Source organism: Antennarius striatus, chromosome 17 (genome assembly GCF_040054535.1).
Source record: "Antennarius striatus isolate MH-2024 chromosome 17, ASM4005453v1, whole genome shotgun sequence".
Lineage (NCBI taxonomy): Eukaryota > Metazoa > Chordata > Actinopteri > Lophiiformes > Antennariidae > Antennarius > Antennarius striatus.
In genome coordinates this window covers 3,020,695-3,042,990 of record NC_090792.1, presented here as the reverse complement: position 1 = coordinate 3,042,990, position 22,296 = coordinate 3,020,695, and the positions used below count along the sequence as shown (strand labels likewise).

The 22,296-nt window shown below is 42.1% G+C and overlaps 1 protein-coding gene across 12 annotated transcripts in view; it reads right to left on the bottom strand.

The window, feature by feature from the left end:
* Positions 1-22,296, bottom strand: part of kiaa1109 (KIAA1109 ortholog) — a 55,289-nt gene that overhangs the window by 11,066 nt on the left and 21,927 nt on the right. For 3 of the 12 annotated variants that reach the window (XM_068338609.1, XM_068338612.1, XM_068338615.1), the window contains exons 35-70: positions 21,535-21,662; positions 21,214-21,416; positions 20,843-21,043; positions 20,517-20,728; positions 19,340-19,491; positions 18,882-19,032; positions 18,573-18,725; positions 18,149-18,389; positions 17,747-17,895; positions 16,793-17,024; positions 15,896-16,054; positions 14,729-14,913; positions 14,316-14,491; positions 13,604-14,195; positions 13,162-13,360; positions 12,418-12,684; positions 12,209-12,302; positions 10,160-10,366; positions 9,492-9,727; positions 9,040-9,284; positions 8,855-8,960; positions 8,530-8,627; positions 8,159-8,347; positions 7,865-8,033; positions 7,334-7,545; positions 6,312-6,395; positions 5,205-5,403; positions 4,909-4,968; positions 4,541-4,767; positions 3,670-3,846; positions 3,056-3,186; positions 2,812-2,935; positions 2,585-2,697; positions 2,154-2,244; positions 1,984-2,043; positions 30-298 (exon numbers count right to left, since the gene is read on the bottom strand). In XM_068338609.1, coding sequence (XP_068194710.1) covers positions 30-298; positions 1,984-2,043; positions 2,154-2,244; positions 2,585-2,697; positions 2,812-2,935; positions 3,056-3,186; positions 3,670-3,846; positions 4,541-4,767; positions 4,909-4,968; positions 5,205-5,403; positions 6,312-6,395; positions 7,334-7,545; positions 7,865-8,033; positions 8,159-8,347; positions 8,530-8,627; positions 8,855-8,960; positions 9,040-9,284; positions 9,492-9,727; positions 10,160-10,366; positions 12,209-12,302; positions 12,418-12,684; positions 13,162-13,360; positions 13,604-14,195; positions 14,316-14,491; positions 14,729-14,913; positions 15,896-16,054; positions 16,793-17,024; positions 17,747-17,895; positions 18,149-18,389; positions 18,573-18,725; positions 18,882-19,032; positions 19,340-19,491; positions 20,517-20,728; positions 20,843-21,043; positions 21,214-21,416; positions 21,535-21,662 — 6,491 coding nt within the window. The remainder of the gene's footprint in view (positions 1-29; positions 299-1,983; positions 2,044-2,153; positions 2,245-2,584; positions 2,698-2,811; positions 2,936-3,055; positions 3,187-3,669; positions 3,847-4,540; positions 4,768-4,908; positions 4,969-5,204; positions 5,404-6,311; positions 6,396-7,333; positions 7,546-7,864; positions 8,034-8,158; positions 8,348-8,529; positions 8,628-8,854; positions 8,961-9,039; positions 9,285-9,491; positions 9,728-10,159; positions 10,367-12,208; positions 12,303-12,417; positions 12,685-13,161; positions 13,361-13,603; positions 14,196-14,315; positions 14,492-14,728; positions 14,914-15,895; positions 16,055-16,792; positions 17,025-17,746; positions 17,896-18,148; positions 18,390-18,572; positions 18,726-18,881; positions 19,033-19,339; positions 19,492-20,516; positions 20,729-20,842; positions 21,044-21,213; positions 21,417-21,534; positions 21,663-22,296) is intronic. The other 9 variants (XM_068338610.1, XM_068338620.1, XM_068338611.1 and 6 more) reach the window with 8 other exon arrangements.

The following is a 22,296-nucleotide window of genomic DNA, read 5'->3' as shown; positions in this document are numbered from 1 at the left end:
CGTCACAAGAAGACAAACCAATGACTCACAAAGGCCTTCGGTAGCTCGGAGGTCTATCCCGCTCAAACTCGTCTTCCTTTTCCGAGTCTTCAGACGAAGAAGAGGACAGGTCATCACGCCTCATATCTTCGTGCTGGAAGGGAGTTACGGGTGAGAAGACAGCGGGCGTGACAGGCGCACTGAAAACCGAGTGCTGGCCGTCAGTAATGGATGGAGTATGGAGGTGATGGTGATGGTAAGGATGGGACAAGTCGACAACGTTGACGGACAACAGCTCCCCCTCTGTCTCCTCAGGAAACTTCAGTAAAGGACAGAAACACAAACTCAAACAAGGGGACAGTTTTCATGTTTCTATGAAGTTCTTCCTGCTTATATAGGAAGCCAGCCAACTTTCAAGGAGACAGTGTTCTGTTTGTTGGACAGATCATCACACAAAGGAGTTTATTTATTGATGACAGCGAGACTTAAATGCTGAAATCAAGTCAGCACCATGATCCAACGACAGAACACTACCAACCTGAACTTATGAAGAGCTGAATATTTGTCTACTTTCTGTGTTGAGGAGTCAGTTAGAGGAAAAGACAAGATGAAAATTGCAAACAATGTGAAACCCAGCCAGGAGGACATGTGAACACTCTGAAAAGGGTTGAAATGGAAAGAGATCCAAGTCTATTATCCTTAAAGGCAGCTTTTCACCAGCACCAACAGATCCCAAAAACACAGGCAGTGACAAAGTCCGGCTGCTGCTGGACATGGATGAATGTGTCGACATGTTTGTCAAACGTTGCTGAGAAGCCCCTGAAACAATCTGTATTAGTTTCAGCCAACAGTTTTCCACTGACCATCACAAATCTGTTGTGATTTTCTTCTTAAAACTGAACATTTGTATCTGCACTGATGTGCAAGAGAACATAGAGAATATACACTCACCAGGACATTAGTTTGTGCAGTGTGTGTGTGTGTTTTCATGTGTTTTGAAGCATCTGTCCAATGGCAGCAGCTGGTTGATTAAAGCCAATTGCAGGGAGGTTCTGTCGTCATTAAAATGTCGGTGGAAACATATAACAATAAATATTTGTAAAGACTAGACTATTCAAAAACATCACACAGGTCAGTGCATTACAATAAAAATAATGTAACCAAAGAAAAGCCTTCATACACAAAAGTATAGGAATTCCAGACATGAGCACTGCTTGGTGAATAAAAATTGTGACCTTGTCTATGTGTGGTTTGATGCAAGTTCCGAATTTCTAAAAGAACTGGAAAGCTTATGTCAAAGGACACAGATGTGTCTTTATAGCATTAACCAGGGAGGCGATGCTCAAACAAATTCAAATAGGAAACAACATTTAAATATGGTGCAGGACGTGAATAGATTAACTTGTTTAATCTGATTATGAAATTTTTTTTAATGATTTTTACACTAAACAATTTTCAATTAATAGTGTACACTAATAGGTTTGAAAGCTGGACTGAAGTGTGACGTGCGCTGAAGTGAAATAGATGTGGTGTGAAAGAGGAACATTTCAGATGCAAACCATGCACAGCCATTAGAAATCAGAAACTGTATGATGGTGAAAGAAAATGTGATCAAGACAGGATGAGGATTTGTGAACTCATTAATTCACTCATTAAGTCCCAGTTGTAAATTTCACTTTGATGGTCAGTATCATTATTTTGCAAGAAATCTCTGAAAGCATGCTTTGTGACACATTTCAGTCTCAAATCTGAAGGACTGACACTGATATCTTTAACTGAGTTTAACAGACAGTGTGGCAGAATTTACTGTAGGTCGGTCACACAGTGTCCTATAACTTATAAGATGAGTAATCACATACACAAAGCATCCTCTTTTGATTTCTTATGTAAAAGACTTGCTAGCATGTCCAGATAAATCACAGAGGAGAAGAGGAGTGCGAGCGCTTGTTGTTGGTGGTTAGGCATCGGTATTATTTGTTAGTTTCAATCGCTGGCACCATATACCTTGAACACGCCTCCTGGACTGACAGGGGCCTGTGCAGAATCCAAGGCCTGTTTATTTAACTTCAATTGAACAAAAAAATAAAGGTTATTTTAAATAACCTTCGAAATAAAAGAAATAGCCCTGATTAAAAATACTTCATAAAGTTGGACTGTTTTAGAAAGTAGTTTACCGTGTCCTGGATGTTGAAGGTGACCCGCGGTCCTGGAGAGCACACATCAACTCGAGGATCTGAAAAATCCTCCACATCCCCTATTCTGGAACTGTGGAGTCAAAGGACACAAAAAAAGCTGTTTGAGAAGCCGGAAAACAAATAAAAATACACACCATTTTGTCAGTAAGTTAGGTGTCTCCATCACAAAAAGCAATTTTTATTACACCTATTCTGAGCTAATGATATAATGAATACAAATGAGATCACAATTGTGTGAGCTGGGTTAATGGTGCTCCAGAAACACGCAGCGTTGCCCCAGTGGGGGTCAGAGTCACAGGTCTGGGTTCTGTTTACAGTAAAAGCTGGAAGAAACACTCTCAACAGGGTGATTTCTATAAAATAATATGTTACAAAGAAAAGGTGGATAACCTTGTCCCTTGTCTCCTTACCTCTGTCTGTCCATCCTTTTCAGAGGGGGTCGGCCTGCTGCCGCTGAGATGCTTTTAGAGCGGTTGTAACTTGGCTTGTAACCCAGACCCCACTTATCCTTCAGAGAGGCGGCCTGGTGAGGAATACGTAACATGTCAAGCACAAAGGTCCACAGGTGAGAGATGTCAGCACAGTTTTTAATTCACAGTTTCCAAACTTCTTTTGCAGTTCAGTGCTAAGTTTTTACCCTCATGCTGGAGCGACGCAGTTTTTTCCGGACATCTCTCCTGATGTCGTTGACAGCCACGGACTCCAGCTGCTGGTAGCGCTGGATCTCCTGGTTGATTGTTCCTTCACTGGCTCCCAATTTCCTGTATTTATTTTTTTTAAAAAGGAACAATTTCAAACAGGTCAACAATAAAGTTCTAGCCATTTATTCCACAGTAAAAGTATCAGAAAAATAAATCAACAAGAGAAAGAAGAAGTCTGACTTGAGGTCATCGATGACTCTGGCCTGTTCGTTCAGCTCTCTGATGTCCACCACCCGTTTGCTGAACTTCCTCCCTCGGGGGTCAATTACTTGGTTGCCCATCACCATCGGCCTTCTTGCATCAATCGGCTCCTGTTGGATCAATCAACAATACACACCTGAATACATTTAACTAGTAAAGAAATTACCAATCAAAACCCCCAAAGAATTTTTTTTTTTGGGGAAGTTTCCACCAGGTAGCTGCTTTAAATAAGAACGCCTCCTTCCCAGACCTGTATGATTAGAGGCGAATGATTTTGATTGAGTTAGGGTTCGATTAGAGAAGGTTATAGTTCAGTCCACACACCAGGTATAATTAAACACGGGGCACCACCACCACCATCCCCACTCCAATGTAAGCAGGAAGAATGGAGCTCTATAGCCGTAGGGAATTGTGTTACTTAATCGAGGAGCAGTAAAAGCAAACGCTAAGCGACACCATTCTCTGTTAATTTAAAGCATAAAACGGTATCGCCCAGCGTTTTGGAATCCACAAGCTTCGTCTGACAGCTGCAGGTGACTGAGATTGATTTTTGTCGTCCCAGACGAGAGTATCAACACTGGGTGGCTACATACACAAGCCCAGGAGAGCGGTCTTTGGGCCCTGGCACTGCCCGCCCGGAGGCGAGGCGATGCACAGTTTAAGTAGTCAGCTGGGACAGACACACTCTGGGGTCTGGGGCTGAAGCCCAGGATGTGGTTTACCAGACGCTTCCTTAAGGTCAGCCGGGGGCTGAACTCGCTCCCTGGACTCTGTGAACAATGGCAGGAGCACATGGGTGGAAAGGTAGAAGAATGGATGATTTTCCCTTCTAGAGATTAACGGTAAACCTGGTAGGAACTGCACTGATAAAAGTTCAGCAATGTTACACGAGAACATATAGATTTCACATCTCAGCTTAGTATAAAGGCTGTCTCAAGGGCAAAAGATAATCTTAAGGTCACAAACAAATCAACATCCTGTTTAACGTACGGTTATCTGCCTTTTGTGGTTATGAGCGGGACTTTTTGCTGTTAGGGCGGTGATCTTATGATCCCTTGTCGTTACAGAATAACCACCCATAAAACCACAAAGAGTTGCTCGGTGATAATGTTACAGAAGAATGAGTTGTTATCTTCATGTACAACAGAGTCATTTCCTGTCCTGGAAGTTAACGTGACCTTTCATCTAACCTTTAGTAAAGACTGGTGTCAGCCACCACAAGTGAGTCCAGCAGGTTAAAGTTGCTGCTGTTATTCTAAATTTTTTCTCTTTAAACTTCTAGCTTTACAAAATCGAAATTGATAAATCTATTTGACAAACTTCTTGAACTGACGCAGTAAACAAATCATTTACATCTACTTTGTAAAGTTATATTAATATAAAACCATTTGTGAATCTAGCTATGATGAAAAAAGTTCATCGCTGATGCGACGGCCTTGATCAAGCGCTAACCAGCTGACTGACCATGTGGATGGTGGGAGACATCGAGTCGGCGTCGTCCTCGTCTGAAATGTCCGCCATGTTGACGGAGTTCAGGTCGGCGATGTCGTCTATGTCCTCCTCTCCTGTCAGCGACGTCAGCGTGTTGCCCAGGGCGTTAAGGCGTTTGCCGATGTTGGGATCCATGTGTACGTCGATACCACACATTTTCCAAAGTACATTCAGGGTCCACGTCCCAGCACTGCTGCTCTCTGTGTTGGAGAAGGAAGCAAAGACGGAACTAATAACTGCAGAGGAATGAAGTCAGTAAAAAGTTTCAGACAACTGACTCACATTTATTGTGAATTCATATGTCTAAGTTTACTGATCAGAGCTACATTAATAGAACTTACCTGCAGAGGGTTGCCCAGTGGTCCTGGAACACACTTCATATGTTCCATCAGGGACTATACCTGTACGCAGGAGGATCTGTATCACAACACAATTCACTTTTCCTACCAATTTGTTCCAAAATAAAGTAATTGCGGGCCCATATTGTAAATAGTAAACAGTTTTAAAAATGCAAAATGTGGTACTAATTCTAGATTTCTACAATGCTTTAAAAAAAAGTTTCCTTTCTGGTGAGAGCTGAAGCAGTGTGAACCATTCTTGTGTCAAACGTCACACTTAAAATGGATGTGAGACTTACAGGCATTCATAACCAGCTCTCCTCTGATTTCAGGCTTCCAATCATCCCAGGAGGTCTCAAAGCCTTCAGCAAAGCGGATGCAGAAATTCTTGAAGTGGCCTTTGCTCACCAGGGATTCAGAGGAGCAGGCGGTGATCAATGTGCTCTCAATGGTCAGGACCAGAGCTGAGCCTGTGTCGAAATCTATGGTGTGGTTGGCCTAATGAGGGGAGGGGGAGAGGGGTCAACCGGGCCCTCAAGTGAGGGTCAAGTACAAGGAAAATAGAATCCACTTCCATGTGTGAGTCAGCTGGTAATGCTTCATTCTGCAGTTCCGTACATCAGCTCTGCCAGTTATATGAATTTTGATTATTATTTTTATTTCAATAGGAGTTCCAACAGAAGATTTTTTTTTTTTGCTTGTCGCAAAACCGGCTGATAAAGGATTGTTACTGTTTCCGAAAAGAGTGAAACCTTACCAAGCTTTTCAACGTGTTAGATTGTGTTACATTAGAGCATCTTAAAAATCACCCATATTACCTGGATTTCTGGATAATATCAGGAATTTTCCTAAAATAGGAGTCTCATCATAATTCTGGTTATAACAAGGAGGAAGCACCTAAATGTTCACCCAAATGATTGACCATCCACTGTCATGACTCGGATCTAAATCAGTCATTTTAAGAGCAATGCCTGTAGAAATCCAGGTAATTTCCACTTTTTTTTTTCCAGAAAGAGAGGGCGACTGCTACATGCATCACTGCACTACGTCTTTAGATGATACTGTGTGCATGTGATGGCAGCCGCCGAAAATATTGATTGCTATTGTGCCTCTTAAGCGACAGATGAGTAATACTCTGCACACCAACTGCCTCTGCCTTCCCTTCATGTAAAGTTAAGTGCACACCCCAAACACCAACTGAAGCTTCATTAGTTGCTAAGCCAGCTTTGTGTGTCTGTGTGTGTGTGTGTTTGGGGGGGGGGATCTGACCGTTAACACCAAAGATGGTGAAACCTGCTGTGTTTAAGAGCACCGGTGATGCAGTGTGTTTGTGTGATTGACGTGTATTGATCACAGAAAGAAGTCACAACAAGCAATGTCAAGGGATGTAATAGATTGCAAGTTACTTTTCTTGTTTTTTTATGCCGGCCTACTGATGTGGTGGCCCCAGCTTCAGGGTTGATGCCCTCCGTAACTGGTACTTGTCCTCTCTATGGAAATAGGTGTGACATAACAGCTGGTATATACTGTCACTATAGGACACACTGGAACTAAAAACAGAACTGATAAGGAACATTCACTCATATCCAGTGTTTCCAATAGAATGTTTTATCTTGGAGGGTAAGCGTGTAAAAATTATGAAAAAATAATAATAATAAAGGAATAACAATTAAAAATGATGTGTATGATACATTCTGAGTTATTTTAAAAATATTAAATACAGCCTCATCTCCGTTCCAGTCTACATCCTCCATGGCTGTGTACTTTATACTGTTTGACTTGTGTTAACAGTGAACATCACAGGGGCAGGAGAAGGGGGTGAGGACAGTCTAGTTGAAACACTCATAGCCAAATGGATATTAGAGGAATTGTCTTCATAAAGTGGAGTTACAAGAATGCTACTGAGTTCCTCCAGTTAAACATAAAAGAAAAACAGTAAATGAAAGAGTCAAAGCACTGGTTTTAAAAGAAAAAGTTTTCTTTTTTTAACAATATGAACAAACATATTCTTGTAACTTTTGGTCTCTCTTGAAGATGAAGTTCATTATGGAAAAATCTTTTGTTTCAGTGCTGAAATATTGACAAAATGACGAGATCTATTTGTCCATTTTATGTGCTAATGTATTCACAGTAGCACATGACACCTGCTTCTATGTAGAATACTGAAACCACACTGTAATATAAAGCCTTGAATTTGAATGTAAAGACATTTGTGTTTTTAAGAAGCTTTAGCTCTCTGATTATACTATTTGCATTAAACACTAATAGAAGTGAATAAATTGAATTTTTTAACTAAATGACCTTGATGTCAACAGACTGCAAACCTGCTCTTATTGCTATTCATGACTGATTTATAAACTTTCACATCAAGAAGTTGAAATGTCACAATACTGAGAGCAGAAACCCAAAAGCGAGCACAGCAGCTTACCTGGGATGTGTTGGTGATGGGCAAACAGATGCCCAGGTCGTTGACAGTCAGCTGCAGGAAGAGGGTGCTGAAGGCTTGTGCTGAAGTCTGCTGGATGCCTGGCAGCTTTTCCACCACCTCTTTGGTGGCCATATGGATGTCCTTGTTGAGGGCCAAGCGCTGCTCATTCCAGTTGTCGTACGCTGCCTTGTAATTGAGCCAGAAGAGCACAGCTGCAGGACATCAGGGGCAGAAGAAATTCACATTAGTTCCTGAATGTTAAATGAGCCAATCAGGTTTGTTTAGAGACACAAAAATGACGGATTTCTTTTGTCTTGAGTAAACAAGCGCCCTTTTAAATTACACAACACAGAGGGTGGAATACGAGAAGCAAGAATTCTACTGGCGTGTTGATTTATTAAACAAACCAACAACAGCAAAAAAAAATTTTTTGACATTACACAAGGAGATTTTTTTTATTGACCCCAGTGTGAGTTAAAGAAAGAGTGCTAAGATGTGTTGATTACAAAAAAAACACACAAAAAATCAAACCTCTGTCAAACGCTACCGGCTGGGCGAACACGATCGGTCGATTAAGTGTAATGAGGACGGCCTCCTTATCAGAGGAGCCGCTGATCTCCTCCTGCAGGGCGTTCCGCAGACCAATCCGAGTTCGGAAGTAGGCCACCTGATGGAAGTCTGAGCCGGCTTCTTCATACACCTGTAAAGTAACCAAGGGGACATCAGAGATTGAAGTAAAACTAAACGTAAGAGGGATGAACCTTATTAAACAGAGTAGATTCTTAAAGAATGATTTTAATTTGCCAGCATGAGGCTGTTCTGGACCTGGTGCTTGACAATCTGTCCCAGAGCCAGGTGCAGATCGACTTGACATTTTCCAAACAGCTTTAGGTAGCTGCTGCTGCCACCGGGCTGGGTTTTGCACTGGATCCGGTTTGATAGCTCCAACTCGATCAGACCCGTCTCAAAGCGCACGGCTCGCATGGAGGGAGTGGTGGCTGTCATCTGGATTCCCTGCGAACAAGAGAAATTTCATTCAGGGAATTCTTCAAAAAAGTTTAACAAATGCAGTAAAACTCCCAAGAGAAGCTGGTTTTATCGCGTAAAACAGCATCAACCCTTTGGTTAGTCCTTTCATTCACCGTGTCTGGTGTGTTAGCTTGGATTCCTATGATAATAACATGAACAAGTGATACCTTGAACATGAGGCTGAGAGAATACAGCAGGATCTTTGGCTTGTCTGCATCTGTTGATGTGTCATGCTCATTCCACAGTGGGATGGGTTGTTCTCCTCCTGCATGAACACAAGGCATAAAAGTCTACTTTGTAGTGTAAGTGTGTGAAACGCATGTTGATTCGGTGGGATTATGTCGTGATGAGACTCCTCCCTGAGGCGAATATTCACATTTTTTAAAAATCTTTTCTTAACCCTCTACTTGCAAAATATTCAAAATGTGTCTCTCTTACAATGTTTCCATCTGGAAATATTGCAAAATGAAGTATGTGGCTTGAATGCAGTACCTGAGACTTTTTGAATGACCTCATTGACCTCCTTCATGAAAACCTTCTGCAGGAACACCAGGTGGTTGAGCAGGTCTGTGGTCAAGTTGTGCTCAAATGAACCGATCTGCAAATCAGAGGTGACACGTTCATAGTCACAACGGCTGCTGACTAATTTTTGTGACACAGAAATGTGTGATGTTTACTTCGGCCACGCAGCGCAGGTAGTTTCCTTGGAGGTAGTTCCCCGGTTTTGCCAGGAAGTCATCAGGTGCCCATCCTTGGTCTGAGTGGCTCTCATGCTCCTCCATGATGTACTCTCCTGACATGGTGACCGGAGGCAGGGTGAGGCTGGCCGATGGCGGCATGGTGGACATGTCCACGGGGGACACCTTTGACTGGAAGCAGAGCTTGTGGTTTGGTAACTCAAAGGTAAAACTGGTTTGGGCTCCTGAATGCAGAAAGAGTCAAAGAAGAAAAAAGAACAACGCCATTATTATTTCTGTATTTGGGACTGCCTCCACATTAACACCAAAATGTAGTTTTTCGAACAAAGTGACCTTTAATAAGAATTTTATTTTCCTTTCACAAGGCAGCTTCAAAAGATCTTTCAGGATTACATCTACATGGAGGGACTAGTCCTCCTCCTCTCACTCACCTGTCATGCCATGGCTCTTCATACGGCCCATTTTGTACTCTGCTTTTAAGGAGGGCAGCAGGGCAGCCCCGATGGTGATGCCATCCATCATGGCGCTGAACTTGAGCACGATTGGCTTCTTCTCCAGGCCTTCAGGGAGCTGAGGGAATTCATTGGCTTCTACAGGAGTCTGATTGATGCTGGATGCTTTGTCGGTGGGTTGTGGGGTTGGAGTGTCCTCCCTATTAGGAGGCGGGCTGGAAGAGGAGACAGGAAAAACTCATTTGAGGCTGGATCTGCTCATTATCAGATAAACTGTTGACTTTGTTTAGAAGCACAGCTTTGAATTCAGTTTGATCTCTTATTATGCATAGCTGTGCAAATACGGGCTCAGATTCCCTTGAACATCAAACCATAGAAATGTTGTTTAATATCCACAGCACACCTACAACTCTATAAATATATTAACATAATTCAGAATATTATCATGGAAACGAACCAAATAAAGCAATCTTTTATGAAGATGAGAGGCCAGATGTGATGAAAATACGGTAGCACCGGCTGATGCATGACAGATTTGTCCCAAAATACTTCTCACTGCACAGAATAATTTAGCAGAGTCTCATTGCTTTTAAATGACGTTCATGAGATTTTGTTTAATAGCTTTAAAGCGATGGATGGAGACGTACACGTTAGAGGGCTGGCGGATGAGGTCGGAGATCTGTTTGGAGAGCTGGTGAGAGCTGCGGACCATCATGCTATGCAAAGTAGCTGGGTGTTGTGGGATGTTGATCATGATGGCTCCCACTTTGAATACTGCTGCATTGTTGGTCTTCAGTCCTCGCTGGGCGCTGTACAAAGCCTGCGACTTAGCGATGTTGCATTTTACAACCGTTCTGAAACACACAGTCACCAGAAATGAGAAACAGAACCGAAAACAGACCTGATTTCCTTCTTTTTCAGGGGATGTGGACATTTGATGAGGATTCGCTGAGGACATTAAACAGTGAAACACCATGCAGAATCACTTTCTGGAGGCAGGAAAACAATCATACCGGTGACACATGTTCACACATGTTGCACTGTGGGTGAATAAGGCAATGATTTGCACATTATGACAGACAAATGCAAGGTCTCTCATGCAGAAAACATTTTTATTCCTGCCTCTTGAGGCAAATAAAACATTTTCTGCATTGGTGGCTTATGAATATTCTAAGTTCTATAAATCCGTATAACAGTATAATATACTTTTATATACTGAAACAGCAGAATGACTGGAAGATGTTTCAGTATTCGTTTAAATTACACAAAGATAGAGAGAAAAATTAAATGGGGAGACATTCATTTCAAATTTTCAAAATTCATTCTTTTCTGCTTCCTTAAAACGCAACCAATGAAAACCCTTAGATCTCTCCACAAGAAGGCACACACACGCACACGCTCGCACGCACACACACACACACGCGCGCACACACACACACACGCGCATGCATACACTTGAAAGAGAGTCCTGAAAAAGTGTTGACTGGAAATAAGTATGAGTGACAGACAAATGAAGGATGTGCGGGGCAGCGTTGAGTCACTGATGTGTGTGAGCCCTAATTGGCAGCATTAACATACAGAAACTCTTGTTTAGCTGTGCTGGTGGGAGATGTTGGGAAATCCTCCAGTCTATGCAAGTAGTTGAAAGAGAAACACAAAGAATGTAGAAAAAAAGAAGAGCAGAAGAAAGTGTGAAACAGCTCTGAGATACCATAAGGTGAAAAAAAGTTTACCATAAGAAACAACATGCTGGAAAAAGAAAGAAAAGGTTTTAAACTAGCGTCTAACAGCATACTATATGGCAGACACCATCTTTTAAATTACACACATTTGCATCAGATCCTTTCGTTAAGTATCCCATAATCAATACCCTTTTGTCTCCAAACTGTGTTCATTTGAAATATATGGAGTGTTACGACAATCATCCTTAATTAAATGTGAATGTCGGGAAGTTTTAAATGTCGGTCGAAACTGCAAAACACCAAGTTTTAGCATGAAAATAAGTTTAAGTCCTGATTGTATTTTCACAGTCGGTACATTTGTTATATAACGAACTGAAAAAAAAAAAGAAGCTTCTGACTGAAGAAGCAGTTTAGGATCAGAACTTAATTAAAGCAGCATGGAGATACATCAGCCTGACTGGAAGCATGAATACGAGCCTTGTAAACTGATTAGAGTGTTTATGTTTTGAGGAACTACCTGGAGGTAATACAAGTCTCTAATTGTCACTCATTCGAGCTTTATGACTCGAAACTCGATTACAGCCAAGCCAGAGTACAAAACTCTTTCGGGCTTCACTCACTACTGAGAAATTGCTGAGCATCTTAAAAAAATAAGTATAACTTCTGACCAAGTTGTAAAATACTGGAGATGTAAAGCCACATATTTTATAACACAGTAGAATTTCTTAATTATGAAAAACATAAGAGGGTTATGAATCGACACATCAAAAGATCACTAATTTGTTCTGGTTATTAGCAATCGCAAACTTGAAACCACAAAAAAAAAAAAAATCTGGATCAATACACTTTGATGTTATTTCAAACATAATTAAACGTCCTTGTTTTTTTTCTTCTTTTTTAAAAAATCCTTTCAAGATGAGAAATAAAACCTTCATATCTAAGAGGATTATTTGATTTAAGTTGCTGTTAAATCTTTTCTTCAATTAGTTGCAGATGAAGAGAGCTTTTACGTACTGGATGTCAGGTGTTATGCCCTCCAGGAGAACAATGTTTACCCCTCCTATGTGAGCCGATGCACAGGTCTCAGTCATTTTCTGGTGCAGGATGTCTGAACACACACACACACACAAAAAAAATAAGATCAAACATCCAAACAATCCAGAAGGAATTCATATAAAAGAATGAAAACCTGATAAAGTGAACTTGAAGGACATCCGCCTCACCTTTCATCTTTTCCTTCAGGGTGAAACTTCCATGGATCTTCTTGAGCTCCGCCTCCATGGTCAGACCGCCGATGTCGGCCTCCAGGTGGGTGCGGTTCACCATGCCGATGCCGAACACGATGAGCGTGACGTGCTGCGGCTCCGTGTTGACCAGGCTCCGTCGCCGTCCTCCCCCACCCAGGGGCTTGTTCGGCGTGGTCGGCTCCTGCTGCTCGTTCTCAAAGATCACTTTGCACGGCGGCTCAGAGGGACGACACCCACCTTCTGCTGAAACGAGACGCAACGTAGATGTTCAGAAAAATATAAATCAAGACTATAGGAAGCTTATGACTTTTATATTAGAAGAATAAAACCATTAGTATCAGAACTGTTGTAAACAGCATGATTTTTAGTAGATAATGATAAAATCTTTTTTGGACTGCAGGTTAAGCAGCATGTGTCTGCTTTAAGAAATGTAATTCACTGATTTAGACACGAAGAAACTCCTTCTGTCACCGCAATACGGAGTGGTCTGTTGAAACACTGATCGGCAAACAAAAATATCAGGGGAAAGTAGACAGAAATGAACACAATAAATACATAACACATCAGTAAATGTTATAAAAGACAATAATTTGACCATCAGACTAAGAGGGAAGTCTGCAAATATAGATCAATAAACAAAAGAAGATATTAAAGGTGGAATTGAATAAAGATGAAGGATAGATAAGAGGAACTGTCTGACGGCTGGGAGCAAATTCCCACCTGTGACGCAATTCTCCGGGGAGCTTTTCTCCAGGATTCCAGTGGGATCAGAAATGAGCGAGTAGAAGTTGAGCAGCTTGTACATGTTCTGCCAACATTCTGCTGAGGGCTCGCTCTGCTCCGACACGGTGATGGAGTCAGAATCATCCATCTGGATGGCCATGTGGTCCGCCACGTCACGGGAGCCTTTCCTCGACACCTAAAGATGGGGTTGTAAAACAAGTTACGTCACCACGGTCCTTCTTTACTATTCACTGTGGAAGCAAAGCTGTAATGACAGCTGTATACATGCAACTAGCTCCTCATGTTATTACCCTCAGAGCACAGTTATACTTAAAAGTTTGCACACTGAGTGTAAAAACATGCTGTTGCTCTGCAACTTTGAACTCTGCATATGGAGGGAAATCACTTTAATAGTTTTGCAGATGACTCCTCTCTTTACCTTGGAGGTGCGTCGCTCTGAACGACCAAGGGAGCTGCGTCCTCGAGGCTCCCTTCTCCCCAGCGTGTCCATTCCTGATGGTGGTCCATTAGGCGGTACACCCCCAATAACGCCTGCTCCACTCGCGCCTGCACCTCCCCCTCCAGCCATACCCCTCTTTTTCAAGGTCTGGGTTCCACTGCGGCCGCCTCCGTTGATGCTGCCCCGGGAGCTGCGGCTGAAGTCAGACGACCTGAAGTGACGGTATGGCCGGGCCTTGAAGGTGGGCGTGGGGGAGGCCGAGCCAGCAGTGTAGCGGCTCAGCTTGATGTCGGTCTGTGTGGCCTTGATGTCATCGATCATGGTGCTGAACTGATGGATGAGGCGCACCAGGGCCATGTCGACGCGCTGGCTGATGGCCTGGCAGGCTGTGGTGAAATCGCAGTGGAACGTATTGTAGTGACGGCGGTTCAGGTCGTGGAAGGAAAGAGGAGCTGCAGTGGAGCCTTGTGGAGCGCTGGTCGACTTCTCCATCACAACCGCATTCAGGCTGAAAGTCTCGATCAGCAGTGCTGGTTTGAACTCCAGTGGAGGGAGGTTCATGATACCCGGCCTATATTTGCAGAGCAAGACAAACGAAGAGTTGTCTGAGCATTTCGCAGACATTTTAGACATCCGTATTCCAAAATAATGACTGTCTCCTGTCATAGTATTCAGAAAAAATGTATCTCACCTCCTGGATCTCTTGTTTTTGCGGTCTTTGGAGGTGTCAGAGTCGACGATGTCTGCTCTGAGACACTCAAGGTTGCCAGAAAAAGAGAGATGCTCCCCAAAATACATCTTGTAACTAAGAGGGGTTGTGTCTTGGGCCTGGATGCCGATGTAGCCCAGCAAAGGCTTGAAAACAACCTGAGAGTGGAAATCAAATGTTTGGGTGAGGGGTTAATGTGAAACTGATGATTATATTCACTGAAGTTACATCATTTGAAAATTGATGTATTTTTAAATCACTGACATTTGTACCCATGGTCTCATTATAAATAAACAAATGATTTTACAACCAATTTTTCTTCAAATTTGACATTTTAGACATCATTCTATTTGACCAAATGTTAAAAGAAAGGCAGGCAGCTGTATTTACGGCACCTGAGCATCAGCCAGCTGAACAGCAGCCGGACACTGGTTGCCCTCCTCGATGTCGGCCAAGTCGTCCTGGCTGGCACTGTGCTGAGAGTGCTGAGAGTGGGTTCCATCCAAAGTGTTCTGGTCGCTGGACAGGACCGTGTTGAAGTCTGATGCGGAGGGGATTGTGGGCAGGTTACATGTCCCACCTGAGAGTGTGGCAGAAAAGTTTGCATAATGTGATATGAGACCGGTCGGATCCTGGGAGGATAAGTGGACACCAGAGCATGAGAGGAGCGCGGCAGGTCAGAGGGAGTAGGTTACTAATCATGGATACGCTTGAGTAGCACTGAACCATATTAACATCGCTGACAGTCTGCAGCACACTTAAAAGGTCTCCAGGGAGTCGAATAAAAGACCATTTTTGCTCTTTTGATGTCAAACCCATTTTTCATCAGTAGGCAAATTTTTAAAGATCTCTTCAAAACATCCTCTGATAGTAATTTCTCTACTTTGAACTATTATTAGTGTCTGACATGTTCGTTTCCACAAAGAAGCTATTTATGTTGAAATATAGCTATTTGTTTTCATTATAAATCCAAAATCTATGAAGTTGGGTGTTTGAAACTTCACAAACAATTTACAAGCAGTACAGTTCCAGGTCAACGTTTTGTATGTCGGAAATTAGACCAGCAGTGGCTTCGAAATTATTTATGATGTCACAAATCCTGTCTGCAGACTTGGCCCTGAAAATGGGATCTTAGATGAGAACAGAAGAACATTTTGACATTGTAGGTGACGAATGTGGAGAGCCTTCTTGTGTCTGCATGTCCACCATTCTGTACAGTACCTACCAATCAGGTAACAGATTTAGGAATCTGATTGTAGTTCTTTCATTTAAAAGTTTCAATCAACCCAAACAGCGCTACCCCTTATTAAAGTCATATTTGAATGGCAAAACCTATATAACTGGAAAATTTCAGCCTTTAGCACCCCTAGTGGCAGCATCAATACACAACAAAAGACATTAGAATAATTTGATATAGAAGTTCTAATCATGAAAGATCCTTATGATTCAACCCACAATGAACAGCTGTAAATATTAACCATGCATTTTTTTCTGGATAGTAAATCAAATCCTTCCAGCTTCTTCTGTGGGGTTCATCCAGGTGAATAAACCCTAAATCTGACCTGTCTGCAGGCTGTTGTGCTGGGAGCGGTTGACTGGGGAGTCCTGGGCTCCACCACCCGTCCTGTTGCCCACAGCATTGGACATCCAGTTGTAGAAGCTGAGGGGGGGCTCCGACAGCAGCGGGTGCTCAGTCAGTATGTCTGTCCCCAGGCTGTTCCCTGAGCCCACATAAGAAAGAAAGAGAGCAAATTACATCATGTCGTCACAAGAAAAAAAAAAAAAATCTCACACACACACACACACACACATACTGAATGTGGTTCAGGGATATATTTCACTACGTCTTGCGGCGGTACATGTAGTTGAAGAAAAATGTTTAATTCAGGAATCAGAAAAGTTTGAAAAATGTTATTATTTTCAGTCTATAAGAACTTCTTCACACATGCTCACAGTGTAGGAAGTTAAAAAAAATACAGAGTATGTGGAATGTTCTCTGGTATGTATTTAAAAGGATCTCTATTTGATCGTGTAAATGTACTGAAGCTGTAAAAAAAACCCACATTTACAATAAAATACTCGAAGCTGCACAGACTTTAATTCAAGTGCTCAGGGACTTTTTCTCTATTGGCCAGTTTACTTCCTTAGTTTAAAAATCGTCGATGAAACATTTGTGCTTTAATGAATGGAGGTTAAACAAGCAGAGGTCCTAAGAGAGTGAAAAAACTTAAAAGAAAAAAACTCAGCACAGTGACACCATGTATTTAAACAGTATGGGCATATGTTAGAGGAAGCTATTTCATTCTGTTAACAGTCACAGTGTTCAACGATAGAGGTCAGCCTTGCCGAGGAATTGACTTATAGCGGGGTGGATGAAGATCAATGAGCAGCGCATTCTGCTGCCACCAGTCACACTGTGAATAGCAGTAGAGTGACACAGCAGAGGTGCGAATGACTACCTGTTCGTGTGAGCGAGCTGCTCTTGGCGGCATTGGCAGCAGACGGCTCACTTCTCTGGGGCATACCCTCCAGCAGGTTGTGCAGACTCCGGAAGCTGCCAGTTAGATTGCTCAGGAGACTCTCTTTCCTGGGGCTGTCCTTGGCTGGCAGGCCTGCGCGGCTCACATGGGCGGGGGAATCAGCTGCTGTGTCGCCACTGGTGTAGCTCAGCGACTGGTAAGGATGGGAGCCCTGGGTACGACAAATGTACGGATTACTAAGGGGATGCAAGTTGACACGATCGCACATGCCTGTGGCTTTCTATTCCTGAAAGAGGAGTGAAACTCAAAGTCGTTCAACGTTGAAGTTTCTCAGTCTCTCACACCGACCTTGAAACGGTAAAAACAAACAGATTGTAATTTGGTGGAAAGAAGATATCTGGCATTCTGATCGCTCCTGTAGTCGAGTGAGGCGGAACTTTATTTTAAGAAGTCCATAACTTTAACATAATGAGGAGTTTTCAGGGCTGCACATAATGATTACACTCACCACCATACATTGTAAACTTTTGAGGATTTGCCAAACAAGAACACATCAGTTTATAATTGATTGCGTAAGAAGTTTTGCAAACATGAGTTTAAAAAAAATAATTCTTCATAAAATAACTGGCTGCATTGAACATTTAGCATTTATCTGCAGCCTCTAATCTTATTTTATGAGACTATTTACCGTGATGTGAATGATGGATGAAGCCACAAATATTTACTGTTTCCTATAAACTCTACTATATAAACAGTTTGGTACAGCACAATGGTTGTTATGTAGTGCGAAAAGGATTAGTTGACTAGTCTTTTAGTGATACGGATTATGAATCGTGTCTAGCTGCAAATGTATAACTGGTAAATTAGTATAATATCATGCAAGTCAAAACATTTAAACAGGACAATGATATAAGTTGAGTCTCAAAGCTGTACCTTTATCCTGAGTGCAGACTCATGTTGTGTGTGGGACTTGGACAGTTTCCTCATAATCTCCACTCCGCTAACTGGTCCAGAGTTGGCTTCCTTTGGTGGGGGACGACTGCATGCTCCCTCCAACAGCATGGTGTGTTCGCTCACTGTGGCTTCACAATAATTACACAGAATAAAACTCCAGGAATGGCCATGTGGCTGCTGTAGAAGTAAAGCCTGAATATTTCTACACAATGTAAATGAACCTGAGTAAACTTAGGAATGTGCTTCATCTTCTTCTTTCTAACAAATGAAAGTCTAGTCTATGCTCTAACACTGAGAAATAGAGGTGAAGAATTTCACAGTCCATCTGCTGCAACAGATGGTCAAAACAATATTAAAACACTGACAGCTTTAGTTTCCCACCTGCGTCAAATTCAAATTCAGCTCCGTCTGCGCTGGTGTCACTCTGCAGAGCAGCGCCGTTGTCCATCCCCAGGATGGTGTCACCCTGGCTCTGCTGAGGCTCCTTGGGTTTGGTCAGCTTATTTGGTTGCATCAGACCAATAACCTTGAAGCCCTGGGTTACCACGATGAATTTCATCCACTGCCTGGCTAAAGCAACCAGACCTTTCTTCAGAGTCACAAGGGCAGGAACGCCATCATTCTGGGATGGAAGAAGCAGAATGTTTCAGTGGTAAATTACCAAGCGAAGTTTATTTTGGAATAAAAAGTTTCTTCAATTGAAATTGAGACACAAATTTAGAGGTCATTCAAGTATGGGTCAGGTTTGAGTGCTTCCTAAACCTAATGTGATGGAAAAGAAAGGATTGAGAGGCTTCACACTGACCGTGGTGGCCTCCTCTATGATGGAGTAGTCAGCCTGCTGCAGATAGCGGTGCAGAATATTACAAAGCATACAGGAAGGATTCTCGTGCAGATAGCGAGCTCGCTTAGTCACACGGTTGTACTTGCTCCGGATGGGGATGTGGATGCTCTTTTTCTGTTAGGTAATGATAAAAAGAGTATATTGTTAAATATAAAGTCAGATACAGAAAGTCAGATAAATGTCAGATTTCAGGTTAAGAAAAAGCTTCTTTTATATTATTTTATTCTTCATCTGAGATCACTTCTTTGTATCTACAGATATCTTGCTGACCTCCAGAGCCTCAGTCATGATGCAGCCCATAACAGCACAGACTCTCAGCGTGCCTTCCATTTCCAGTTTTCGAAGAGAGGATTTAAGCTGATCGATGGGAACTAACCAGGCTCCAATGGCAGGTGTGGCTGTGCTGAGCAGATTCAACTGCCTGGGAACATGGAGGAGCGACAAAAAGATTACTTTATAATTATAATTCAGACAGAAATCTCAAAATATATTTATACACGTATTTGTTGTCTCATGGCTTAGACGATACAACAGCTCTATCATTTCAAAAGGTCTGATTTCCTGTAAATGTCCAGATTTCTTTCAGAATATGCAAAATGACCACTGTAATTGTTTTGCAATTGAAATCATGTTAATATGAGAAGGCGGAGGAGATTTGTGCAGCTTTGTGAGAATAAAAACTGGTTGAAACATATGACAATTTCCACTCTGTGTCCATGGACATGTACCTGGAGATGGCCTGCGAAGGTGACCTAACATTAGTGGGGGCAGCAAAACTGAACCAGATCTCCCTGATGGTCAGCTTCATGCTGCTGGAGTCAGGAGGTGGAGGCATGAGGGGGAGGTCTTTCTTTAGGTCATCTGATTCCACACCTTCATCCTACGGAGCATAGAGAACATGGTTTAATGGGGGGATCAGACAGGATAGTGGGAACTGTGATGAAGTCAGGAAAAAAAAAAATTCTTTGAAACATAGACATGTCACTGAAGGGTCGGCCATGTCAGACGATCCATCCGTTTGGTGACACATCGGATGGCTCAAAAGCATAACAAGCAGTAAGACTTAAAGCAGTGATAACTTAATTAATTTTTAACTTCTGTGCCATTGTGGAAGAAAGTAACATTATACTGTAGTTTCCATTTCACTGATTTAAGGTTTATATAGTCTTTGTGTGTGAAACAAGCCTACACATACTGTATCTTTTGAAGTGAGCCAAAATAGATGCTACAAACAAGCATCCATGTTTTCCCAAGAGGCGCATTTAGATTGGAAGTCAGAAAGTCTTGCTGGACCTCTGGCTTGCAATGGATTTTACCATTAGTTACTCTACTGCGCTTCTGTAGTCACAACAAATCACTCTTAAACTGACGGCACCTTGAACTTGAAATGACTCATTTTCATGGCAAGAGGGTATTTTCTAGTTTGATAACTCTGATTAGTTTAAAACATCATTCTTTCGACTTGATTACAATTTTCTATCAGTTCCAGTCTCTATTCAAATCAGGATATTAGAGCTTAAATTATTTTTTATTAAGATTGTGTTACATTAGCAGCAGAGGCTTGTCAACCTGAGTGGCTAATAAAAGAAAGAAGAAATAGTGTGAAAATAATTTTGTTTTGTATCCATGTCACTCAAAATTTGACGTTTCTGGCAGCAACGCTAACAGTGTTTTTATGTGTTTCCATGTGTGTCAAATTAATGGAACATCAATAAAAAAAGCATTTGTAGCTAAATTCTGCAAAAAACCCAAACGTTGATTTACAATTTCAAATCAACTGGTTCGGGAAAAGAATTAAAAACAGATCACATTTAATTATTAAATGTGTCCACAATAAATCTGAACAAGGGATATATTTTTTTGTCTACTTCACGTTGCCAAAGAGACCATATCTCCAAACGTCACCTGTTCGTCTGAGTCAGAGTGTTCATTGACGTCAGAGCCGGGGCTGATTGCGTCGTTTGGCAGGTTGTCATCGGAGACGTCGGTGCTGTACCCGCTGCCCGTCTGAGAACCAGTTGAACCATTGGATTTTGTCATACCAGTCTTTCCTCCAGTGTCCGACCGTCCCATCACACCAAACGCATTGTAAAGAATGGCTCCAGACTGACGACCCCCTGCAACATTAAGTGTAGTACATACATGAATGTGTACACTAGTAACTTGCATCCTCCCAGAAGAAATTCAACGTATCACTTGTGTTTTCATATACTGGGACTGGTTTGCTTTACCTTTGACTGTGAGATTCTCAATGCCACATTCAAACATGATCCATCCCCATTTCTCTAAAGACGCTGTGGAGCGGCTGAGGTCACCTGTTGTAGACTGGCCATCGGTTTCATCCACCACTGAAAACTCATCCAGTTCCTCCAGACCAAACAGCACTTTGGACTTTTCAAAAGGGATTGCTGTGATGGCGAATGTGCCATTGTCTACAAAAGCAAAAGTCCAAGTATTTATACATTTTACATTAGAACAGAGTTTGGAAGAACAAAAACAAAACAAACGGAAAATAGAGCATTCCAAGTTGTATTAAAGATCAATAAATGATTTCAAAGACTGGCACAAGGGATTGAACAGGCCTGCTGTCTACTGAACACACCTGAGGTGTCGAGGCCTCGCAGCTGGCTGTGGATACGATGGATGTTCAGCCTGGCAGCGATCTCTTTGCCTTTCTCGATGCCAGCGTTGGAGCGCAGCGAACCAGAGGACTGAGGCTGCATCTTGGTGGCTGAAGCATACTTCTCCAACATGACTGATGGTCGTCCATGTTCTGTGGTGTTAGGTGTCTCCTCCACAATACCCCTGAAAATTCATTTTGTATAAAATCTCTATAATTATTCCCCAAAAACTGCTTCCATGTTGAAAAGACAAGCCATAAAATGATATAATGTAACTATGATGTGAGCGGTCAGGGTGTTACCTGTTCATTCTGAACTGAGTGGCAATTCTGTCGAAACATAGCGCCACCAGAGACACATGTGTGACACATTTATTGGAGCTAGATGGTGACCCCTCCTCTACAGAAGCCTGCAGCAGGCAAAGGTTAACCTGCAGGAAGACAGGACAAAACAAAATAAGAAATAAATCAAAGTGAGGTAAACCGTGCAAGATACTCTATTGTTAAAATATATGTGTGTGTGTCATCCTAAAACGCCACGATGTGTCGTGCCTCAAGAGAAACTGTGAGATGCCACACCTTCAAACATTATTCTCTTTATTTTGAGACACTTGTCATCTGTTTCAGGGCTTGAAAGATGTAGCTGAGTGCTATAATAACTGTTCCCAGTCCCTTAAATACACAATATTTAACTACGATGGGCCGTGGGAGGAGAGAAAGGTGGAATAAGATGACAGCTGGACAAAAGCAAGACATAAAACCAATAACCAGGGCCATGACAGGCAGGCACCTGGATGTGATCCTGGGGAGGCTAAAATAAATGTTCCTATATTACAGTAACCTCAAGCAACCTGGTCTATTTCAAATGAAAATAATTAACCCACTGACACATAATCTTGTACAACTGTCACGGCACACAGCAGCCACTGTTAAAGCCCTCGCTGTTCCTGTGGGGAGAATGTCTGATTTGGATGACAGCATCACAAGGAGTCTAATACCAGATTAATACATATGACAGTAAGCAAGGGACAAAAAACACTTATATAATATTATTGATATAGAATA